At 38.4% G+C, this 25,174-nt stretch overlaps 1 protein-coding gene across 4 annotated transcripts in view; it reads right to left on the reverse strand.

The window, feature by feature from the left end:
- AP2A2 (adaptor related protein complex 2 subunit alpha 2) overlaps window positions 1–25,174 on the reverse strand; it is a 44,336-nt gene that overhangs the window by 16,797 nt on the left and 2,365 nt on the right. For all 4 annotated transcript variants that reach the window (XM_069857753.1, XM_069857755.1, XM_069857754.1 and 1 more), the window contains exons 2-6: window positions 12,210–12,278; window positions 4,238–4,380; window positions 3,460–3,653; window positions 1,631–1,760; window positions 533–634 (exon numbers count right to left, since the gene is read on the reverse strand). In XM_069857753.1, the coding sequence (XP_069713854.1) occupies window positions 533–634; window positions 1,631–1,760; window positions 3,460–3,653; window positions 4,238–4,380; window positions 12,210–12,278 (638 nt within the window). The remainder of the gene's footprint in view (window positions 1–532; window positions 635–1,630; window positions 1,761–3,459; window positions 3,654–4,237; window positions 4,381–12,209; window positions 12,279–25,174) is intronic.

Below are 25,174 nucleotides of genomic sequence, written 5' to 3' on the forward strand. Positions count from 1 at the left end.
GAAATGTCTCTCTACTCCTCCCTGCAACTTCTGCCCCACTTAATGCCCTACACCCACATAAAGAATATCAAATACTTATGATTACTAATCTAGCAGCAGGTCAAGGGAGGGAATAGGAAGCCTGATCTTGTAAGAAGCTTAAACTTAAAAGTCTGGGCTGCATTTTTGAGAGTTCTGTGCAGAAGTGCATAATTGGTATGATCCAACTACTCTGGTGTTACAGTAACATAAAATGAGGACCCTTTCAAATACTAGTAGCTGAGAGAAAAAAACCTTTTTGGTCCATAGACTCGAGGCATAGCAAGGATTACACCAAGAAAGTCTGGGCGATCTACTAATAATATTTTCCGCCCTGGTAAGCAACAAGTATTAAAAAAGCTGTAAGAAGCAAAACCGAATCTTCTTCATTTTTATTGGTATACTAAACTAATCTAGAAAGCTGAATACATAAGCAACAGTAAGCTAATCTGACCTTGAAAGCTGAGTTAATTCAGCAATAGTAAAGTATTATCAGGGTTATCATTGGACTCACTCTGCTTAATCTAGACACTGCCAAGGAGACTGAAGTTTTAAACTCTTCTGGGTTCTTCTGTGCCAAAGTGGTGATCAGACTTGTAGCTGCAGTAACTACACCCTAGAAAGAAAAAACAAAGCAATATATTCTATTTTGTAACAGCTTAAGATGCTGCACGTTAAAAAATACTTGAAGTGAAAGGTATTAATGTACAACAAAACTAAATTTATCTCCATGATAAAGCCCTACATTAAAAATCCCTTTATTTGACTAGCAGCTAAACTAATTACACATCTTCAAAATCCAACAGGATTTCAACAACATATTGCCATATTTGCAGGGCATTTACTGCTATTTTTGTATTAGCATTGCCTCATGATTGGATAGGACATTTAAATAAAGAGAGCCATATTAAAATAAAGCCTGGATGCAAGCTGTCTTATTACACAAGAGAAGCGTGAATAGAAGAACTAGGATACAGCAGATTATCCACAGAGCCCAAAGGATTCTGACAACAGAACATGAAGAGGGGGCTTCTTTGTGTAACACAAACATTTTATATTACACTGCAGACGAAAGCACTCTTATAACTGCTGAAATACAGGTCTTAATAGACTTACTTTATGAAAGGGGGAAAATTTACTCTCTCATCTAGAATAACAGTTTTTGCTGAACCATCAAGACTCACAGACACCGCAAGACAAGGAACCCCAAGCATGGACAAATCACACCTTGTATTTTTAGTGCAGGTCTAAACTTAAAAGGCATAGGAAAATTAGTATTACACCTATGCAATATGACTTCACATAGGCACAAGAGTAATTTATTATCACAACGCATAAGAGTAATTTATTTACAGCCAGAGCAAACGAAGAACTTGTGCATACCACTCTTACAGCTCTAAGAAAAAGGTAAACAAAGCTTTATTAAATACTAGTATGTACAACAACTAAGAAAGGACAATTCCTTCCATTTCCTTCCCCAAGCCTGAAGAAAAGAGCAATCATACTTGCTTGAAAGACTCAAAAAGGAATAGATTTATAGTGTATTTAACAGCAGAAGTGACATCAATTCCTATACAGATTAGGCCCGAGAAGCATAATGAAGCCAGTGTACCAAGTGCTGGTCATTGAGTAGATGCACCACTCTAGACGTCCAGTCTCCCATAGGGACAAGATCAGGAGAAGTTCTATATAAACGCAGCAAGCATAAGGCAGCACTCTGCTTCACACTGTCCATAGTATCTCTGCAAGACAAATGTGGATTTAAAATACCATGGTTAGTCACAGCAATACCTGAAGGCCACCATTATACTGATCTTTGTACTGACTCAGCCTCCCTAGCCAGTTAGCAACTTCCCAAGAGAAGCTGAAATAGTCAATTCTTCCTATGTTGCATCATTTCTTGTTCTTAATTTTGTCCAGCAAATTTAATTAGTCAAGTTTTCAACCATTATTTATGTCTAGTAGCCTCTATAATTATTCTTTGCAACTTAAGAGTGACATTTCCAATCTTTTTATCAGAACTGGAAGTTCATTGTTAGATGAGCATAAGCTCAACTAATGAAAAGAACAAGCTTTTTACAAACTGACTCAAGTCAAACAGTTGAAGCACATTATTACTATGCATACAACCAAAGCTGGATCTCCCAATAGGTCCTGCATATCACGCACAAATCATTAACTACTCAACAGCTTCAGTACCTACAGCTACCACGCAAGTCACGTAGCTATCAGCACGCATACAGCCCTCCGCCAGACCTGTTCCAACAACTCCATATCCTTCTTATGTTGAGAAATCCAAAACTGGACACAGATGAGGTATCACAAGAGAGGAATAGAGGGGCAGAATCACCTCCCTTGACCTGCTGGCTACGCTTCTTTCGATGCAGCCCAGGATACAGTTGGCCTTCTGGGCTGCAAGCACACATTGCCAGCTCATGTTGAGCTTCTCATCAACCAGCAACCCCAAGCCTTTCTCTGCAGGGCAGCTCTCAATCACATCATCCCCCATCCTTTACTGAAATCGGGGATTGCCCTGACCCAAGGGCAGGACCTTGCATTTGGCCTTGTTGAATCTCATGAGGTTCTCACAGACCCACTTCTCTAGCCTGTCCAGGTCCCTCTGGATGACACCCCGTCCTTCCACTGTGGCAAGTGCACCACTCAGCTTGGTGTCATCTGCAAACTTGCTGGGGGTGCACTCAATCTCACTGTCAATATCATTGATGAAGACATTAAACAACACTGGTCCCAGTACAGACCCCTGAGGGACACCACTCGCGTCTTATCCATAAGAGAGTTTAAATACACTAATTACACTCAGACATTTCACATTTCAATATAAATTAGCCCTACAATCACAAGTTCTATTTTAGATTTGCTTAAGTACAGCTCTAGACATTCACCAGGCCTAGTTAGAGACTTCTAGCACAGAAAGTTGGCAGTGACTATTTGCCATCCCTGCTTACATGGCTAGTAGAGGAAGGAAGAAAGAATTCACACAACATAATATTCTCATGTTCTTTATGGAGTCAGAACCATTTAAATAAAAGCTTCAGTTTCTACATAAATTTGTAGTGTAAATATCTATTTATGTTCCTTTATTTCTTCTTTTCATCAGAAGAGATAGGGAAAGTAAAACATACACATTTCAGGCATGTTCACTGCCACACATTTATACTGAACAAACACAAAGATCACAGATCACAACACAAAGCTGTAAAAGTCTATTTGATGTTGACATAATCCTAATTTCCATGTTGTATTTGTACACTTACACAAGCAACTCCATGGTCAGGTAAATCAAAGTGTCTGCAGCTACTGGAAACTGTCACTGTTTGTACAGCCCACTGCTTGGAGCCCAGGGCTGTGGAGCTCTAAACACGCATTAAGTTGCTGCAAAGGTTTATGGTGTTGTACTGGAATGAGGAATGTCATACCTACCCAGCTACAAGTATTTTTGGAATTTCTCCAGCAAATGCTTCTGCCATCTCCCGGCTGCCCACGTTAGCAATACAATGCAGAGCAAGCCCCATGAAGGTGGGGTTGCGGCTCGCCAGATCATTCTTGATCGCATTGTTTATTAAGCGAATGAGTTCACTGTTAGAGTTCACTAGTACGGAGATGAAGAGATATCCCTGTGATTCCAAAAAAGAAAATCAAAGATTTACTTTAGCTAACAAAAATTATATTTTCTATTAATACCGTAAGTAATTCTGCAAGATATACAATTCTCCTGCAATATCAAACATATGGGCGGAAATAGATATCCAGATATGAGAGTGAAAGCTAGAAACATTAAGAGAAGTAAACAAAAATGAGTAAGTTCAGCATTACCCTAATTAATCGGTTTAAGTGTTCATCAACCTTTTTCAGCATAATTTCGGATGAATGTGTCCAATAAAAACAACTTAGCCTAGGAAGATTTAAAGAGGTTCTGAAAATTAAAATATTACCTTTTAATTCAAGACTCAAGGCAGTTTCCTAACAAAAGGAATAACCGTATGCTGAGTGCGCATTCTAGCTTTTATAATTTAGTACAAGATTCCTCTGCGCACAAAGGCGTTAAATTACAGAATCACTGCTAGCTCCAAAATAAGGTTTTAAGGGGTGGGGGCACAGGGGCAGGGACTGGAATGAAATGAACTCCTTTACAGACTGTAGAGCCAAGGGAGGATATTAGACAGAACAGTTTGTCTTTTACAGAGACTAAGTTACTCACAATTTGTTTCTCTGTGTATCTATTGGAACTGAGCAGGTTCACAGCCTCCATGTGACCAAAATCAATGTCATGTCCCAGAAGAAAGATGAAAAGCAGTTTGCAGACATATTTTTTCTTACTGTAACCATCCAGAGCCTTATCACCTGAAAAGCGAGGAAACAAATAAGAATTAAGCCTGTATTGTTCCTATATCTGGTTCACCTCTCTCCTCAGCTTCAGTGAAGCACCCCATCATATCTTACAGTAACAGTTGCTAGATACAACTGTAAGTCTTTAAACTGATGTTTGACTTGCTAGATATCACCCTGCTGTAAAGGAACAAACAGATGGTTCAGCTATTACAATACCTGAATTTCACAGATTTTAAATGTATTATTTCTGCTTTTATTCACCCTACAGTGATCAAAACGCTAAATGCATCAATTTATCTCTGACTCAGACTGTAAGTCTTCACATCATTTTGTGCTAACACGTTAAAGTTATCACAAAGCATCAGCAGATAATAGACAAGCAAACAACTCCTGGGTTTTAAAAAAGTTATTCCCAGTCATAGAACACATCTAGCTTGTAGCTCTCCCTAATGGCCCAAAAGAGAACAATGCGTAACACTGAAAGAGCTGAGCTATGAGTGAATCAACAAGACATTCACATAATATAACTTTTAAATATTTATCCAAATCTGAAAACTCTTTATAAAGGAAAAAAAATTCAAACCTGAAGATTTTAGTTTTAATTCCATCTACCATTGTCTATATCCTAAAGGACAGTCATGAAATAATGCTGTCATCTATTCCCTTGCTAGGTCCTTAAAGTATTTTCTTCCTAAGAGGCATTACACATGTTTACTCAATTTTTAATTGTTCTATATTTGTTAAGAGGACCTGTAGGCCTTCCATACACATGTCCTCTTATTAAACCAATTATCAAACCTTTATCACAGTAAAAGGTCTTAACAATTCCTGATGTGTACCACAGCAGAGAACTGTGGTAACAGGATAAAAACAAGACAGTCTTTTCAGAAAGACAGAACGATAGAGGTATACCCCAAAGCCTTAAAACACAACTTAAATGAAATTGCCATGGGAGCTTTAAAGTGCTTGTAAAATAAAAGAACTCACAAGTGCTTCAGTTCTAGAAGAAAAACGCACCATAAACAGGTTTGGCCTTATGTTGCAATATTGCTGTATTTTAGAAGCTCATAAAAGCTGCATGGAATAAAGTACAGCAGCTTACAGCTCATGAGGCAGACCACTTCTTTTCCTGAAGAAAAAGGCTAAATATGAACATATGCTTTTTGTGGAACACTCTCCCTATCCCAAATCAGGAGATAAAGGAGTACCCACTAAATCAGACAAGCCTGAATGCTAGAGTTCAGATTGCTAGAGACTGCAGAGAGGGCAGCAAAATTTTGATCACTGCTGCTGCCTACAAGGTTATGAAGTTCTTTAGCCTCTGCATTCTGGGCCCAGAATAACTAGTCTGTCAGATCAGTGTGCATTCCTTAATGAGAGGCGAGTTCAGCCAGAATAGCACTGCACAAAGTAAATCTTAAATAAGACATACTTAACTCATTGCCCTTACCTAAAAAAGGTCCAACCTGCATTTTGTTTTCAAATGCAGATTTCTGCAATAGGTAGCTAAATGTACAATAAAGAATCTTTACAGTACAGAAGTTTCTCTTTCTTCCTTCTGGTGAAGAGGCAGGTTAGAATTCCCAGGCTGCATGCATCTCCGGTTCATGCAGATTTCATATTACATTCACTAACTGTATAAAAACAATGAAAACCTTACCACTACAAACTAAACTTACAGTTTGTGAAGGAATGAACATTGCCATCAACATGTGAAGCCATGTAGTGTCAGAGAATCAAGAGAAAGCTTCTGGGACATTTAAGTAGGCAATCATAAAACGGTACGTCTACAAGCTGAAATCATGCATTTTGAGGGGCTACTTTCTATTTTGACACTAGAAACTTTTTATTTTCTTTTGTTTCAATGGAGAAAATAAGTTTAAGTACACAACTGCCATTTTCATATGGGCAATGATACCACTCAAAACTGAGTGTTTAGATACCGACTGATAATTTTTTTTTAAACTGGCAGAGACAGTGAATCAGTTGCCAGCAAAGGAATCTCAACCTTAAAGCTATATTTACGCTACATAAAGAAAACTTGCCTTCAGGTCCATACCATGGGAGTCAATACAAGTCACATTTTACTTGGATACATGAAGTGTTACTGAAGATAATCACGACAGTGAAATCCTGCTATACTGGATCCTGCCAAGATGCTCTGACAACTGCCAGCTCTGCAGAAAGCAGCTCAAAGACATGTTTTCTTCAAGTCAAATTTACAGTTTGCTGCCACAAGGCTATTTTCCTGCTGTGTCAGCAGTCATAAGAATCCAGGCCATTTTGCTTTACTGGACATCTGAATTAACATTAGAAAAGCCAGAGTAGAGCATGGGAGTGGGGGATGTTGTATTTCCCGACCACCCCTCCTCCTTGCAAGCAATACGGTCAGAGGAAAAACTATTTTCAGCCACGTATGTCTATCTGCTATGGCCTTCAAACCATGGCTTAAGCAGCAAAGGAATAACTATTTAACTGTTCAATTCCTCTCCCCCTCCTGTAGCACTTACAAAAAGTCATAAAGGTTCTATTTAAAACATTAGTAACAAATTTCATTGCTTAAGTATGTGGTAAAAGAGCTTCCTCCAGCCTCAAACAAACATCCCAACAAGACCAGAAGGAAATTTCACATGTTCTGGTACCCTTATTGCAATACACAATCATTTCTTTTAACTCAGCTCATTTTTAAAGGCTTTTGGGAACATTTGCAAGTACTGCAAATCAAGTCAGCAGAAACAGGAAATAGTCAGAACACACATCAGCAGATTTTGAGCACAGTGGGCATTTCAAAGGCTACTTGCTTTCCCTGGGAAGTTTATTAGTCATTGTTCTAAGAAATAAAGTATTAACAACTGGTCTGCAAGTAGTACTGTTATTAGGAAAGAATTATTATTTTCACATTTCTGTGCATCACCTCTCTACCATGTCAACAGAGAAGCTTTGGTTTTCATTGCTCATCGGTATCTTTCACACAGCCTCCCAAAAAGGAACGTTCACAAATGCATTATGAGAACCTCTGGTTTCCAGGCAGCACCTTCTGTCTCTAATTTGGACCATGAATTAAATAACAGCACCTGCTTGTGAATCTAACTCGATATACATTAAAAACAGCCTGCTGCCCAGCTGCAAGAGCCTGCCAACACCCATAGGGAGCAAGAAGGCAGTCTAGTTCCCTGGGGGGTAAAGAGTAAGGAAGCCTGACAAGTTTAGTCTCACTAGCATCCAGATGGTTAATTGCGATCTCAAAGACAAAACAATCTTGCTTTTTAAAACTGCAGTAATGGCTTATGCAATGGACAATACCCTTAAGGGTTTCTATGCATTCAGCGTGCTTCCTTCCTAGGCTGACACTGACTTAGGTTCATGCAGTTGACAGCAATCCAGTGCTATACTGTATCAGAAGGACTAGCAGTAGCTTGAAGGCTAAGAAAAATTAAGTTGCTTTTTATAAATGTATCTAACACTTTGAGACAAGGTTTGCCTTTCCACAAGAGTGACTGTCCAAGCCCTCTAAAAGAAAGGCTGAATATTTGTGGCAGACAACCCATACAAATCCATAAGCTAGTAGTGAGTTACCATACTACTACCTTCAGAACAGAGTATTACTAGAACAGCCCTACAATTCGGGTAATATTTGAAGCCTGGTTTTACTTCCAACAATTCACTTTGTCAATGAATACACTTTATTATTTTACTATCTGATTGCCTTCATACATCTCTCAGATGATCAGAAGATAGTATGGTTAACCAAAATCAACTTAAATATAAAGACTATGCTTTCACAGCCTGCCAGAAAAGCAATTCACTGTTACACAGATTCTGTTTAAAACAGGTATTTAGAGGCTTATCTTGAACATCCTGCAAAGGGTTACTAGGTAGTTTGCAACAACAGAGAAGACTTGCTTGAACTTGCTCGAAAACAAGTGAGTTGAAGTTAAAAAAAAAACCCAGAGATTATCAAGCGACATTGGGATATTTCTGCACAAGTCAAAACTAGGATTTAATGCCAGATCTGGAAAAAAGAACAAGGCTGAAACAAGCAAAGAACAAAGTTCCTTTGACTGCAGAAGCATCATACAGATTTGTGGTCAATTAACACACAAATTCCACTCCAAGAGATCAAAATTATGCAGCACATTAATAAACAAGATATTTTTTCCACTCATTTACAAAACAATAACTTCCCTGACGAATAGACTTCTAGTTTGGCTCAAGCACAGAAACAAAATCAGCTTGCAGGCTTCACACACAGAACAAAAGGAATGGTATTTTTCCAGTTCACACTGAACTCCTACAACTTCTGCTTTATTATGCTGTTGTAGCTCTCTACTACATGCATCTTATCTCGGTTAATGCAAAAGCATTTAAAAATCAACCGTCAAGGACACAGTGACCTCAGCAATGGAGCTTCCTTGTGCAGAAACAAGAGACAATCTATCTTAGAGTACAGAGATTCTAGAGTCTTTCTGAGCTGGGAGCACAGAAGCATGATCAGAACACCACACCATGGTGTATGTTGCCTCAGTTCAAGAAAAGTATGGCTGTTCCAGAGATATACAGCCTGATCCCAACCCTGTTAAGTACAGGGGTGCCTTAAATAGCAGGCTATCCTAGAAATACTTAGTCTGTCTGTAACAGTATAAAAATGCATCTCGCAAGTTACATGGAGTGGGGCTCTAGACACTGTAACAGGGTACGCCACAGAGTAGAGAGGTCGAGATTCAGGAAAGAATACTTAGGGTATACCAGTCTCCTATGCTGTCTCAGGCATGAGCATATCTGTGTCAAGAGGTACTATGGCCTGCCTTGCTTCTCACAGTCCTTTTCCTGGTTACAGCAATGCAGCCAGTCCAACAGCTGCATCTTCAGCCCAGCAATTTACCCAGGGCCCAGTATTCCCCAAAATTATTTAGCCAGAGAGTTCACCATCACAAATTTGCCTTAATCCAAACTACTTATAAAAATTTTTACAAGTCAGAGCTACATAAAACAAGTGAGTTGAAGTTAAAAAAAAAGTTAAAAAAAATTCATTAAAGCAAGAATAAAATGCATTATCAAGGCCTGTTTGGTTTTGTTCAGCCCCTCTGCAAGGAAGAAGCAATCAGCACAAAATCCACATTGAACTTCTGCAGTAGAAAGATATACAGCTATCAACTCCTCACACTCGCAAGGCCTCGAGCAGTTACACAACAAGTTGTCCAAAGTCAGCTTCTTCAAATTTGTCACGTTTATGTCTAGTTTTCCTCCAGGATACATCAACTTAATGTCTTCCATTAAGTAATATTTTCCACCTAAAATCCACACAAATTCAGGAATAAAGTAGCCATAACAAAGATCAGCTTATGGGAAGGTTTGGTCATCTTTCACCCAAGGTACTGAAGGAGCACACACTGGTATTTATTCAGAACTATTTAAATTGTGCTTAAAGGATGGAACACAAGGTATGCAAGCTGAAGTCATTGCACTGCTTTGCTGAAAGCACCTCTGCTCCCTGTTCACTGCTCAATTCATGACTCTACATAAGCAAAGTTTCCCATGACCATTTCTCCTCTGCATGACAATTAACCAGAGAATTTACTGGAACACGCAGTAGGCAGTAAGGTTCTGAAGAAGCTTACATAACTGTCATTTTTTTCATCCCTTCTGATGTTTTCACATCTTCACTGCAAACTGAAAACTTAGTCTGATGAAAGCTTCCAGTTTGACTAGTGGAAAATTGATTAGGTTTTGCATAGAAGCTAAAGCTTGCCCATCAGCCAAATCAAGACTAAAAAGGTGGTGCAGCCTAAAGTTAAGATGCTGAAAGAACTAGGTTTCTGGGTTAGCATGACTGCAGCAAGGTTTCCAGCTAAGTATTAACCTCTAGCTGTTCTTGATGACAGAAGGGCATAGGTGGAGTAACTGCTAATGTATCTACAGGGAAAGTGACACGTTGCTTTCTAGAAAAAAAAACTCTTGTCTAAACAGTTAAGAAAATAATTTAGGGGCTGAAATGAATTTCAGCAACAGCTGAATAATCCTGCTATCTGGCAGCAAGTAGTTTTACAAACACAGACCAAAAAAAACCAAGCCGTCTCTGTGGCTGTATATTCCATATTAATCAACTTCATGAAATTAGCTGAAAGATAAAGTACATGAAAAGGTGACTAACTTCTTAAGCATAATTAAAAACTGTTTAAGAAGTTTCTGTAAACTCAATCCCTTTATCTGAAAGACCCACTTAATTGTCTAGTACAGATTTGCTTTGAGATGAAAATGTTTTATTTGAAAGTTACAATTTCATGCTTAAATTTTCTAAGCAGTAACAGGATCCACTTTGATCACAGCTGGAATTAAAAAAAAATGGCTGTTACTCTTCTATGCAGGTTTCTAGCAGCTCTTGAACTATGTGCTAGTTTCTCATTATGCGTGGAAAACTTAGTATATGAGGGCACTATCTGCTGGTCACTGTCTGGAAAACGTGCACAAATGGTCACTGACTGGAAAATTGACACAAGTTCTAGATTTGGACTGAGTGATTGAGAACAGTCTGTAGAACAGACTATGCAAAGCCTGCTACTTCTAGTAATAGGTAGATCAACATCAGTTGCAATGAAAAGGAACTGAAAACCAACATGACAGCATAGGGATATGACTAAATGACTGCTCCTTTTTCTACTTACCCTACAAAAACAGCCATTAAAATTACCTCAGTTAGCCTACGACTGAAGGTACAATCCTGGATAAAGTTGGTTGAAATTTTTAAGACAGAAATGTTAGCACAGAGGTATGTGATGGTTTCTACTTTTGAATAACTTCTTAACTTTTCTTGAGAGTCTTGCACTGTGGTCAACTTTCCAAGATGTTTTTGACAGTCTTAATTTTTGCAGATCTTCTTATGTCTTTAAGAGACATACCACTTAAAAAGTGGCAACTCTTCCCTCTGAAGTTCAGGAAAGTTATTTCAGGCTTTGTTAATGCACTGAGTATTCCAAATAGATACACTAGTCTGTCAGGATAGATAATTAAGGTAAATGGGTTGAATCCAAATACAGCAAATGCTAAAGCCACGACAACCTCCACGCTGCTATGCTTTATCTAGCAATACACACAACCCCATATCTATTCACACAAACAGAATGTTTGCCACAGCCACCACTGGTAGAACTCCATTCAAAAGCATCTCAACTACCCCTCAGAATCTTTAAAATTTGAAGTCACATACACAACTTGAACACAGTTACAGCATGAGTTATACCATGTGTTGTTAAAAGTGAATTATTGCCTCTTGGAACACACAAGGATGGAATTAGTCACTGCATATTCCTTGTTTCATATGAACAATTTATATAGCTGTTGCTTATGGTAGCTGTTAAGTGCTATGGTTTCATCAACTACACATTCTTATCTTAATTCTGCCAGAAGACAGCCTAACCCAGTGCTTTCCTAAAGGCGTCAGCGGGGGAAGAGGAGGGAAGGAGGAAAAGTTGAAACAGATTCTGTTTTACTGGAAATAATTACATCCACCCATGTATCTTCAAACTAGTTCATGGCCTTCTAGAAGAAAACAGGCTGAGCAGCCATATGGTTAGGAAGTAAAGTATTAGAAAAACCTTGTGAACAGTAGCTCAGTCCACTGATATAAGATGGACTTTTCTCCTGTTATGGCCAAGAGTCACAGGACTGTCAAGAAGTTCTGCAGTTAAAAGAGCATTTTCAATAGTTACTTTAACAGCCTGCTCTAGTATTTTTCTCACATCAGCAGTTGACAAAAAAGTCTAAACATGTAAAACCAACCCAAACCCCACAGAAGAGTGTTGTATGAGGAAATATGCACAGTTGAGTATGATTAAGTCACTTACCTTTAAATTTTGACCGAATGTTTGCTAGTTCTTTATTTATCCTTTTTATCTCCGCTTCTTTACTTTTGCCTGAAATCAAAAGAATAGACGTTAGGGTACACTGCTTTGGACAGCCCTCTGCCACCCTAAACTTCTTTCCACCCAACCACGCTATGCAAACATACAAATATCAAGAGGAATTATTACTCTCCCTTTCCAGTACCTAGACTAGATGAAGACAAACATCGCAGAGGTAACAAGCATTGCTTTATAAAGCAGTTTGAGAAGCTATTAGGATCTCCCTGTTTCAAGCAGCTCTGCAGACTTCAGATAGTATCAGTCACATATAATTAATCTTATATATCCATTTATTACTAACTTCCACAAAATGCTACAGCTTTTCTACTCAAACCGATAACAGAAAACTGAATTTTACTTCAAATTTTACTATTGTGTGGACTGTAATCTGAAGAGTCTCCTAAGCAAAACCTTACAAACAGCTTTTGCTATTCCTCACCTTAAGAGCAAGCCAATTTACTGTTTCACTATTGAACGCTCATTCGGTTCAACAGCTTTAAAATCTTAACAGACACTGAAGGAAAAAAGCAGTAAACTTATGAGTAGCTCAAAGACTCGAAAGACCTCAGACAGATAGGATACATACATAAGTTCAGACAATATGTCCCATGAAACTCACTCGAAAAAACAGAAATACTTAAAATTCACTTGTTATTAGGTGACTTTACCACCTTGGGTTTCTCAGCACTGTTTGTATTTCATATTGACTTCTGATTCCAAGAACAGATACTCGGATTTCTAGTGCCAATTCAAGTTAGATATTCAGAGAAATAAGTCACAGTTTAAATTCTGATAATGCAAATTTATTTAAATAATACTTGCATACTCCAGATCAAAGCAGATTTTGGTGATTGAGATTCTACTGAGATCTGGCTCCAATACCTTATACGTGAGTGAGTGCGGTAGGATTAAGCATCCAACTCAGACATTACACTCAGTTGCTTGAAGTTTGAGGGAAATAAGTGAAATCCACTTCAGCAGCACAGAACTGGTCATCTAGTTGTGCTGGAAATCCAGACCTGTACCTACTTTATCAATGAACCGGACAACAAGATTAAGTGCATCCTCAGTAAGATTGCAGATGACATCAAGTGATATGAGAGTGTTGATCTGCTTGAGGGAAAGAAGGCTCTGCAGAAGGACCTGGACAGGCTGGACTGATACACCAAGGCCAGCTGTATGGGGTTCAACAAGGCGAGTGTTGGGTCCTGCACCTGTGCCACAAGAACCCCATACAACGCTACAGGCTTCGGGAAGAGCGGCTGGAAAACTGAAAAGGACCTCAGGGTGTTGGTCAATAGGTGGCTGAATGAGTCAGCAGCATGCTCAGGTGGCCAAGAAGGTCACTAGCATCCTGGCTTTTATCAGAAACAGTATGGCCAGCAGGAGTAGGGAAGTGATCGTTCCCCCTGTACTCCGCACTGGTGGGGCTGTACCTCAAATACTGTGCTCAGTTTTGGGCCCCTCACTACAAGAAAGACATTGCTGAAGCATGTCCAGAGAAGAGCAATGAAGCTGGTGAAGGGTCTGGAGCACAACTCTTAAGAGGAGCAGCTGAGGGAACTGGGCTTGTTTAGTCTGGAGGAAAGGAGGTTGAAGGGAGATTTCATCATCCTCTACAACAACCTAAAAAGAAGGTTGTAGCAAGGCGAGTATTGATCTCTTCTTCCAAATGATAAGTGATAGGACAAAACAGCCTCAAGTTGCGCCAAGGAAGGTTTAAACTTGATATTAGGAAATACTACTTCACCAAAAGGGTTGTCAAGCATTGGAACAGGCTGCCAAGGGAAGTGGTTTAATCACCATGCCTAGAAGTATTTAAAAGACACATAGATGTGGTGCTTTGGGACATGGTTTAGTGGTGGACTTGGCAGTGTTTAGGTTTACAGTTAGACTTGATGATCTTAAAGGTCTCTTCCAAACTAAATAATTCTGTGATACTCAAACTTTCAGGCAGTTCCCAAAACATGAACTAGTGGCAGAAAAAGATAGTTTCCTTTACTCTTCATCACATATATTTGGCTACAAGTTTATGATTAAGTTTTCTGGCCCTGTTTTACAGTGGTCCAGCCTTATGAGTAGTGCCTTGCTTCCACATCCCATTTCACCCCACACCACTCCAATCACAACTACAGTCACAAGGAGGGTATGTGTAAACGCTTGAACAGCAGATCAGAACCAGTGTTCTGAAACATCTCCAATCTCACTCCTTTCTTCCATATAAGCAAAGCAACAACACACAGCATTTAAAAGTTCTACTACATTTGCACGTTCAAATGTCCTATGTCACCCAATGACTGTTAACCACTCCCTTACATTCCATAGTTCGCCTGACAGCAGGCCAGATCAAAGGTGATCAAGTAACTCAAGGAAACAAGTGCCTCAGGATCAGTTTACAGCAAAGTATTTGAAGTTTAAGGGAATCCCATGCCACATACAGATTAATACAGATTTTGTCACTTCTTGGTTTAGACATGAAACAAGAAAATGAAGTTATGCACTTCCAAAACCAGTTCTTGCATAAGATGCAGAAAACTAGTTTATATTAATATGCCTATAATGGTCAGAAGAGTACAGACAGGTAGCAAGACTAGCACACTGTACAAATGGAAACAAGACAGGCCCAAAGTAGAAGCAACTACTTCACTTTGCTTTGTCGTTTTAACAAAACATTTAGATTTGCTTAAAATTGGATTTTTCCATTCTACAACACTGTTTTATGAGGGGTACTGCTTAAAACACTGAAGTAGAGTATGCTTTGGCAAGCACTCTAAACGGCAACTATCTGTTGCTGTAACTATGACCAATAACATCCCCCATACCCAGCCCTGAAAAATTACTTACTTGTACCTACTTGTCCACTTACTGTGCTTATTAAGTCAGACAATTTCAGAGCTCAAGAACTCATGACACCTGTTCTGAAAACATAAACTGGAGTTGCTATTTGTATGTGTCTCGTTTTTTTCAGATAAACCAGGAGTTATGTCCAGTTTTAATTCGACCCAGGAATTCCAATTAAGTTCTAGAGTATCAAGGCTAGAGATCACAGCACACTGCCTTTCCTCCATTTATAAGATGCATCTGTTGGGATCACAAAGTTTAAATAGTTTTCACTAATATATCACACAACATGTTATGAGTTTTTTTCTAATCTAACTTGCCAACCTAAATGAAGTTGGCTGTAAAGAAGTAACACTATTTACTGTATAAATAAGCACCAGCTATTACAATCTAAAGCTTGAAGTGACTTTTACTGCATATTTTAGATTGGTCTTAATTGGATTAGATTATTAGTCCTGCGCACATGGCAGAAATACTCAAGCGTTCATGCCCAAGATACTTGCCAGCATTAGGAATTCACTGCTAGATTGAAGCATATTCTATGAACAGAGGGCCACAGTAACATACCACACACCCTCAGCCTGCGTCCCCCTTCCACCAGCATGCTTGTTGAGGTTGGAGAAACAATCGCTAATAATTCAAAGTAAATACTGCAATATGCTTTCCTTACAAACAGAACCTGAAGATATAGAGCAAGGACCTAGCTTCCAAATTTAGGTAGCTAAATATCCCACTCGGGGTGGCAGTATCCAAAACTAAGGTCTCTACCTCATTAATATAAATGAAGGGCAAAATCTCCAGATTTGGTGGTAACGCTTTAATGAGAAGCGCCCTTCACTTGGTAAAAGGGAAAAGAAAAGAATGGTTTTAGAAATCAAAATTTTCATCTGGAGCAGATGAATTGATGGAAATAAAAGTGTTTTCAGGTCTTCAGAAAGTATGTTAACTCGTTAGCTTAGCAGAATTGGAGTAGTGTTTGTCTATGTGTTGAGGCCCACTTTAAAAGAGAGTTCTTTTTTCCCAGCCCAAGTAATTCAAAATCACTCAGAGGTACAGACGCACACAGTATCTTTTACTAAACAAAGTGTGGCTTTTCTTAAGCCAAGATGAAGTCAAGGGTCATTTTTTTTTTTTTTTTAAATCACCAGAACCACTCAGTAAAGCTTTCAAGCAGCATTATCAGTTACTGCTAGAAACTGGGTTCTTTGTGTCCTTGGCAAATAACAGAGCATTAGGGGAAGCCTGACTAAAATACTTCAGGAATTTGTGAAGTCAGCACCTTTGCTAGAAATGGACTGCAGCCTCAGCAACGCAAAAGTCAAAATCCCACCCCCTGTGCACAGAACTGTAGCAGTGAGTTGACAGGAAAACCCACATTAAACAGCAAATTCACATCTAAAGGTTTATTGTCTCTTAAAAATTTGCACAACAGATGAACAAAAGCCTGTTTTGAATAATTTCTTCAGGCTGTCGTACTCTGAATGCAGTATAATCCCACCTAGACCTCGACCAAAAAAATAGCATAGCAACTAGCTGGTAATAGAAGTTTAACTCCATACACTGGAAATCAAGTTGAATGATTGTCTTGTTTCCTAATTACTGATTACAGTCTATACATGCCTGAAATTGCAGTTTTAGAGAGCAGCACTAGCACACTGGATATTAAAAGTCACTGAGGATAGTCACGTAATGTTTAGGATTAACTCATGAGTGAAAACCAAGCTCAAGTATCTAAAAACAAATTACCTGAATCCCAGTAGTTATACTGCATGGGAATCTTATTCAAACTTAATTTACATTAGAGGATGACAAAGCAAAACTAAACCTCACAGTGGCAGTTATCTTCAGGTTGCTTCATGTGCAGGGAAAAAGAAAATAAAGTATGAAACACTGAGGACCAACTTTTGATATGTGGGAAGGGTTGGGGAGTAGTCAGGGGCTGTTAAAGAAAGCATTTGATTAGCCAAGAAGTTTTCATCACATTACCCAGCCACGGTAACACTCACTGAAGAATTTCTACAAGTATATTTTATTTTTACCATCACTGGAAACATTTAAGTAACCCTAAGTATAGTTAGAAATTAAGATAAGACCACAGTTGATGACAGTTGAAGGACTGCTGTGGTACAGAACTAGAGAGTTACATTTCAAAGCTTGCTGCAAGGTAACTATTCTGCTGTACTTCCCAGGTTGTTACAGAACATCCAGTTTCAAGACAATACCAGAGCTGTATTCAAACGAAACATTCTGCAGCCAAGCTACTCAACTACTAAAGACTTAATAAAGGTTGTGTCATGAATACAAACTGATAGGTAGAACAGTATTCAAGCAAGAGAACAAGATTATATTCCAAATAGGTTCAGGCCACATCCTTCCCATTATCACTTATACAGGCTTTTTCCAGTTTAGTAAGACTATGATTAAATATTCATTTGCAAGCAAATAAGTTTTGGCTGGCTATTTAATAGAAAATGTACATACTATTTATAGGCTTACAGCTCTAGTATATGACTGCTGATAGTCTTCTCCAGGATGAGTACCTGAGCAAACAGATACCCAGACACAACATTATCTGAAGTACATACTAGTGAGTACTTAATATCCGGCAGTTTGCCAGTATTTAGACTCCACTGTGCTGCCTACTACCCTCATTAGGCAAGGTAAATTTAGTCTGCAGTGCACTATTATCTTTAATTACCATCTTGTTTAACAAAGACAGACTAGTGAACATCAAAAGTCATGCGGCTCTTCAGAGCACCTATTACTATTCTTAAATCTCCTAATAATTCAGGCTGCAGTCAGAGCTTAAGTACTGCATGAGCAACACCTCCATATCTCAGCATGTGGTTCTGAATTGCAATCTACAGAACGAGAAAACAGAAGTCTCAGGAAAGCGATTTGTTGAGTCCATTAATTTGAAGAGAACGTTTGACATACCTTAATACTAACTTGGCAGCAGGGTTGCAAGACTAAGTAAATACTTCAAGGTTGGAATTAGCAGGCTGCTTGCGACTCAGTGACCTGCTCCATCAAGATTAACATGTTTCTATATTAACTGCAAACCGCCTAAGCCAAGTTTGATGCACAAAGCACATCTGTGATGATTAACTAGAAATGCTACAAGTTCTTTGCTTTCCTACAAATCACTTAAGAGACCAGTATACTTCTGACTAAGTGTACACTTTTTATTTACTGAAGGAACAGAGCAGCACTTGTTCTACACAAGTCTCTACAGAATTACCGTAGATTTCTGCAGGCAAGTTCTTGAAAGACAGGTGTATTGAGAACATTTAAAGCAAAAAAAACCCAAAACAAAACACCTTCAAAAAGTTTAGATGTTCCCAGTGCTTATGTGGCCCAAATATGCTTATGGCCAGCTGCCAGCATAATTGAGCCCACCCAATAATTAATTTGAATTTATGCACAGGTCAGAACAGCTACATTGTGTCACCCCTTAGCCTTACTCCTCCAGTGGCTATGTCACAATCCTATGATCATAAATGTGCCATTATTAGCATGAAGAACTATAAAACATATTGAGTAGAAGGCTTTATTAGCGTAAGAAAAAGCTTGCCAGTATTCTGTCAGGCTTCTTGAAGGCAAGCAGTAGTGTCAGTTACTATTTGTGGCACTACCATTTGTCTAACAGAACATGCCTCTCTGTTCACATTCAATTACCAAACCAACTTTGAAGAAAGAACAACTCTAGTTTTCTTTTTTTGGAGAGCAGTAATACAAATTCTGCCAAGGCAAAGAGCAGCAGCTTCTCCTCTGAACTTCACAGTGGTTAGGAACATCGGCTTGCAAAGAACACAATTTTTACATAAAAGATAAATTCCCAATTTTAAAGATGATCTTAAGACAGTTCCCTTGAGAGCTGCGAGACATTGTTTTCCAAAATTAAGAACTTTTCTGTTTTGCTGTGTTTTAATTAGTCTTTACACTAGGAGCACATAAGCTGACTGACTTAATACTGCTGTAGGTCAGTTAGGGAGCCAAACAGCCAAAGGCAAAATTGGTTTATGCAATATGCAAAGGGTAAATCATATCAGCTTTACTGTGATAATGCCAGCAGAATACATGACTAAGTAGAGAGCAAGTTCACCACATTCACCATCCAAAAATACTACAGTTGGCACAAAGCAATGAAACTACCCATTTTTCTATTACTAAAACAGCTTACCAACATGATGCTAAGACTACACTGCATTCTTAAACCTGTCATGGGACAGAGAAAGTAAATGATTAAAGAAGGGGGCCACATCAAAACAAACATTAGTACCACTACTGTAAAAACATCGCAAATATTTACAGGGAAATATGCATTTGTGGTAGCTTTTATAATACTTACATCTTACATCAGTAAATTAAACCACTGCTTTTGCCTGACAGAAGAACAGACACTTATGTTACAGCTCTAGAGTATAGATTAGCCATTTGCTATGCAGATTATTTAGCTTCATGAAGTAAAACACCAAATCCATTCTCCATCTCTCTAATCTCTCAGATAGCTGGTTATTCAGCACAGGAGGGAAGAATGCCAAAAGGCAGGTGGGTGACATAACAATATGTTAGAGTGGTCTGTTTGTTGTATGCCTGCCCTCACGTTATGTGAGTTCGTCAGCATAAATTCAATCATTTGGCTAAACTACCGAGAGCACTACAATAAAGGTGAAAGTTCCAGGTTCACTGAAGTATGCCTGAAAGAGGCTGCTCATGCTATTATCTACAAACTCACTATGCAACTAACCCAACGAGACAACTACAGAACACCTTATCTTCATGTTAATATGGCTTCAGTTGTTCAGAAATTGATCAGTTCAAGGCTGTAGAACAAAACTGTGTTTAATGATGTTTTCGTTCATCACAGGATGTTTATACATGAGTGCATGCTGTCCTTTCACAACACGTTTAATCAGAGGAAAAGAAGTGCCTATCGTGTTGAAGATCATGAATGGCACAAAAGCAATTGAAGACTGTTGTGTCTTGAGACATCCTGTTGTGATTAGATATCTATTACTACAGGCAATGACATCAGTGGCCTACTGATCACATTTTAGCACTCTGTAGTGCACATTTTCCAATATTCTTCACAGTAAGTGAACTACTACCCACAGAACTGACTTCTTCCTCCAGTATGCTGCTACCTTTAACACCACTTCTCATGGAACAGCAGGGAGTCACAGGCTTTACTCTAATCCAGTAAAACATTTAACTCCTTGCTCTCATAAGGGAAGGGAAATAAATGCAAAAGAGCACACTGTACCTTCCAAACCCTATCACAATCCACATACTTTAATTGCAGCAATTTAATAAATGTTTAAGAATTTTAGGTGCCTTCCATGGATTTCTTTCTTCAATTAGGCACCACAAGTTAAGAAAAGCACTACAGTTCAAACTGTGAAAGTGTTTGAGGAGTAACTAGGCCGTAGGGACTAGTTATGACCAGATCTTTCCTGAAATAATTTGAAAATTTAGAGGAAACTTGTATCTACGTGACTTCATGACATACAGAACATCTATTTGGCAGTTCGGTTGACCAAAAGACATTGATTTGTATCAGAAGAGATGCTCCAAGCTAAGAAGATACGCAAAAGCAGACATGCCAGGTTAGGCTACTACAGAAAGCAGCTCTTCCTTCTTCCTTGACTGAGCAGCACTTAAGTAGTAATTTCCTTGAACAGTATTTTCACACTATACACCAGCACTCCCTTGAACAGCTTAACAGTACTTCCACGGACTTAGCAGAAGTCACTGTGGACTCTCTTCTACCTTGGCTCACGTTCAAATAACAAAATCAGTTTGAGTCTCCTAGTTTAACTACAAATTCTAAACTACTATTTCATAGGCCTTAAAAAAAAATCCTCTATGAGCCCAATGATTGATGCAAATACTCAACAGTCTCTTCAACAGTCCTCAACTTCCTCTTACCAGTCATGACAGGCAGCATTTAGCGAAAGATTTCAAATTTAGCAGATGTTACGTTTTCCAGTGTCTCTAAAGAAGAGGCTGGATGTCACATGAGATATTCCAACTCTTTTCTACCTCTCATCTTTAAATTATCATCTTTGCATACTCTCCACTTTTCTCAGCCAAATGTGCACAAATTCAACAAGTATAAAACAAACCAATCACCCCCAAAAAATTCACAAGTTCCATGAAATGACAGAGAAGCCACAGGCAGAACACTAGTTTGGTTTTACACATCCTCCTCAGAATAATCTCCTGCTAATTGTGTTTTCCTTAAACCACTCCCTGCAGATAGTAGCAAGTGATGCAAGACTTAGTGCTTATTATAGCTCTAAGCAGCACACTTAGGACTTTTTCAGGCCAGAAATTGCTCATATAGGATGAGTGGCCATAACCTTGCAAGAGAAATAGGAGAGTAAATCAAGATGCCTTGCTTTCAAATTTCTTTAAAGATATAAGTAATCTAAGAATAAAAATAAAGAAATGCCATTGACTGTCTATTGAAGTAACTCAAGCCTTAATTTAAAACTACAATCAACGCAAATAAGAACATACACCTCAGAGGAACAAAACAGTAGCTTTAGCTTACACACTGAAAGCCATACTACTGACATATAGCACTAAAAGAAGTTGTACATCCCCAGCTCACGCACCATATGTGAAGTTTGTTTCATTGTATGGCTGTTCTCACTGATAATAACTAACTATATATATACCCCCATGGTGATTTAATTCAGGTGCATGCTCCTCCCACATACACAGGTAACACACTACATTATCTACAATGCAGTCAAAATTATGATCATTGTATGATGAACTTAATTAACCAGCCTTTTAAATCCCCACTAGTGCATCTGTAACCTGATGCACCAGTCCAAATTCAGTGAAGCAAAGCTACTGAAGTCAGACTTCACGAGGCTGAACTTTCTCCCTGTCCGGTACAAAGAAGAATTAATGCATTAAGTTCTATGAGAAGAGACAGACCTTTGTTTAATATATCTGTTGGGTTTTATTTACAGAAAATATAGAGCCCAAGGAAAAGGAACAGTATCTTTGAAGAATACATATACACAAACTATAGAGAAACTAACTATAGATAAGAAACTAAAGGAATCCTTCCTCCCTCTGTCCAGCTTTGGAAGTGACACTGAAAAGGTTAGACAGTTATCTAAAGTAGTGATGGAAATTAAAAACTGTCTTGTCTTCCAAGCCTACGGCAAAAGCAGCTTTTGCCTTTGTGTAGACCCATCTCATAAAACCAAGAGTTCATGACTTCCTCATTTTTACAGCAGAGGGGATTATCAGTAGTACACTTAATACTGTAATAGAAACTTTCTATACTACCGCCTCCAAAAGAAAGGAGAGAAACAAGCTCTCCTAGTTTCAGAGTGAACATGTGATAATACTGCTGTTGCAACTTAAAGGCTTAAATGACAAATCACTTAAAAGTACTACATCACCAAATAAGCATATGGCTATTTTAAAAAAGGATGAAAACAGACTCCTGATGATGTATCCTTCAGCTAAGATAGCTGGAGAGTTTATAAAGCACCATCTTGCATAAGCCAAATCACTTCAGCAACTCTGCAGTACGTGCACAAAAAAAGATTTAACATAGTATCTAAGAATAAGTATTTCTTGCAGAGTCCATATGCTTATAACACAAGCGGATCTTCTTGGGTTTTAGTTCATGAGGTACTTCATCCAAGCAGTTACAAAGACTCTTCCTGAGGCTGAATTCCTAAGTCTGGATGGCATCTCACCAAACCACAGGATTCAGAGCTTTCCAGCTCCACTACCACCACAATCTATTTTACAGCATAGCCACACCTTGCTGTTTTCTCAGTGAGCCACGTTAATTCCTTATTAACTGGGCTATCTTAACCAAGTACCTCAGTTCAGCTTTCAATCTATGGGTTTTGTCTCTTCTCTGGTGTCTAGGAAAGCTAGGCTAAAAAGCTATTTGCTGTACTTTTTTTCATACATGTTAGAAAACAACACAACTGACCAAGTTTCTAGAAAAGTCCATACATCTACAGGCAAGTATTAGGCATCTTAAAGGAATATTTTCATTAAAAAAACACATTATTTTTCTGCTACCTGCACTAGGACTTCTACATGCAAATCACAGAGTACGCAACAAGAAACTGCCCTGAAACAAAATTCTGGAGAGTTATCAGGAACTACAGGATAATTCATTTTCTTATGCTATTCGATTATGAAAAGTCTCTTGATATTTTATGAATAAAAGAACATTTTGCCTTGAAAGTCACTCAATATTAACGTTTCACAGAAACTAAAGTATTTTAAACAGACTGTTTAAAGTCATGTAGAAAGTAATTTTTACATTTAAAGTCAAATATGGCATAGAAGGATTTAACACAGAGATTAAGAAGTTTAACAGATAACACAAGTGCCAAAAATACACCTAACGGAAATCTAGGCGATAACCAACCATTTAACTATTAAAAAACAGACAGACTGGCAGTGTGAACTGTTTGGTCACTCACAATTAATTAAAGTTGCAAGCACTAAAAATTGCTATCAAGTAAGACTTTTTTTGAAGCCTGTTTACAGGCTGGTAAAAACAGGCAGGCAAGAAAATCAACGCTCCGAAATCACTAATATAATACACTTGTAAAAGGATGATACATTATTTAGCGCTGCAGGTTTAAGTACAAAGGCCCCAAAAGTATGACCTGATGTAAGAAGAATAAGCACTTCCAAAGTTAGCCAGTCTAAATTTATATAATTATCCCCCTGAAGTTCAGGTTATTTTATTACCTTGAAATCACATGCTTTTATTTACCAGAGCACAGTTAACTGCATTTTTATTATTCAGCTAAATCTATAATGCAGATTTCTTACCTGTGCAAAATCTTTCAGAAAAAACACATACTACGTTTCAACATTACTCATAATCTGAAAGGACTGTAGGCAAACAAAAAATGGTAGGTCCTTATGGCAGTATTACAAGGAGATAAATAAGTACAATAAAGCAAATATTAAAACTGAAATTCATAATTCCAGCAGGCATTTTGTACATCAGCGCAACAGTTGGATATTTGGTCCAACATCAAGGCTAGAACAGAGGTTAAGACCTGCACTTGGTGCCTAGCTTCTCTCCCATCTCAGAACAGGAACATTATCTTAGCTTTACAAGTCAAAAGATTCTGTTCACCTAAACAGCTGCTGCTTTTTGTTCTTGACAAATCTCTAGCTCCTCACTCTGAGGAGGAGGAAGATGGAACTAAGCCAGTACCAGTGCGCCTGCAAAGCAGAGTCTCTAGAGAGTGTTCTTAAGTATTTTTGGGAATCATCAGCCCATGGTTAGCTGGCATCACTCAGAGATTCTTTAAAGGAAAAACATTCAAATGCCATTAGACAGCTATTTGGAAGCTGTATAAATCACCTACTAGTGGGAGCTATCAGCTCTTCTGCAACTACTTTGAAGATGTAGTTACTTTATTCATTACGAAGAAGAGAAAGACACAGGAGTAAATACAGCTCTCAAATGGCTATCTGAACAAGGACAAAACATTTGAGAAATATCAGTATTTGTTTAAACAGCAGAAGCATTAATATTTGATTTGTTTCACAAGCAAGTTACATCTTTGACACTGTTGCAGACACTGAGAGCATTAGAGGTTTGTTGTCCAATCTGGACACAGAGGTGGTTGTTCTATCAGTTCCCACAGTGCGTGCATACTGGCAAGCTTGTGGGAAAATCAGCAGTTAACTTTGTTCTGTCCTACTACCCCACGTCTTGTTATTCCACATATCTAAACACAGGCTAGGAATCTAATATCTTGAACATTTCTCTCTTATTCCCTTTTGCCGAACTCCACTTGAAAACAAGAGCAGACAAATACATTAACCGATAGCAAAACATAAGAGACACTGAAGCATAAAATTATATTGAAAACAAAAATGAAAAAAAATAGTGGGTAGAAACAGCAGCAAGTCATAAATGCTATGACACCAAGTTAAACTATGCCACACATGCAGCTTGCAAATTATACGAGGGCACTGGAAAATTTTCAGTAAACAGTTGCACCAACCACACAACGCACAAGAGCATTCAGGTAACTTTGAAC

Source organism: Phaenicophaeus curvirostris, chromosome 5, assembly GCF_032191515.1.
Source record: "Phaenicophaeus curvirostris isolate KB17595 chromosome 5, BPBGC_Pcur_1.0, whole genome shotgun sequence".
NCBI lineage: Eukaryota > Metazoa > Chordata > Aves > Cuculiformes > Cuculidae > Phaenicophaeus > Phaenicophaeus curvirostris.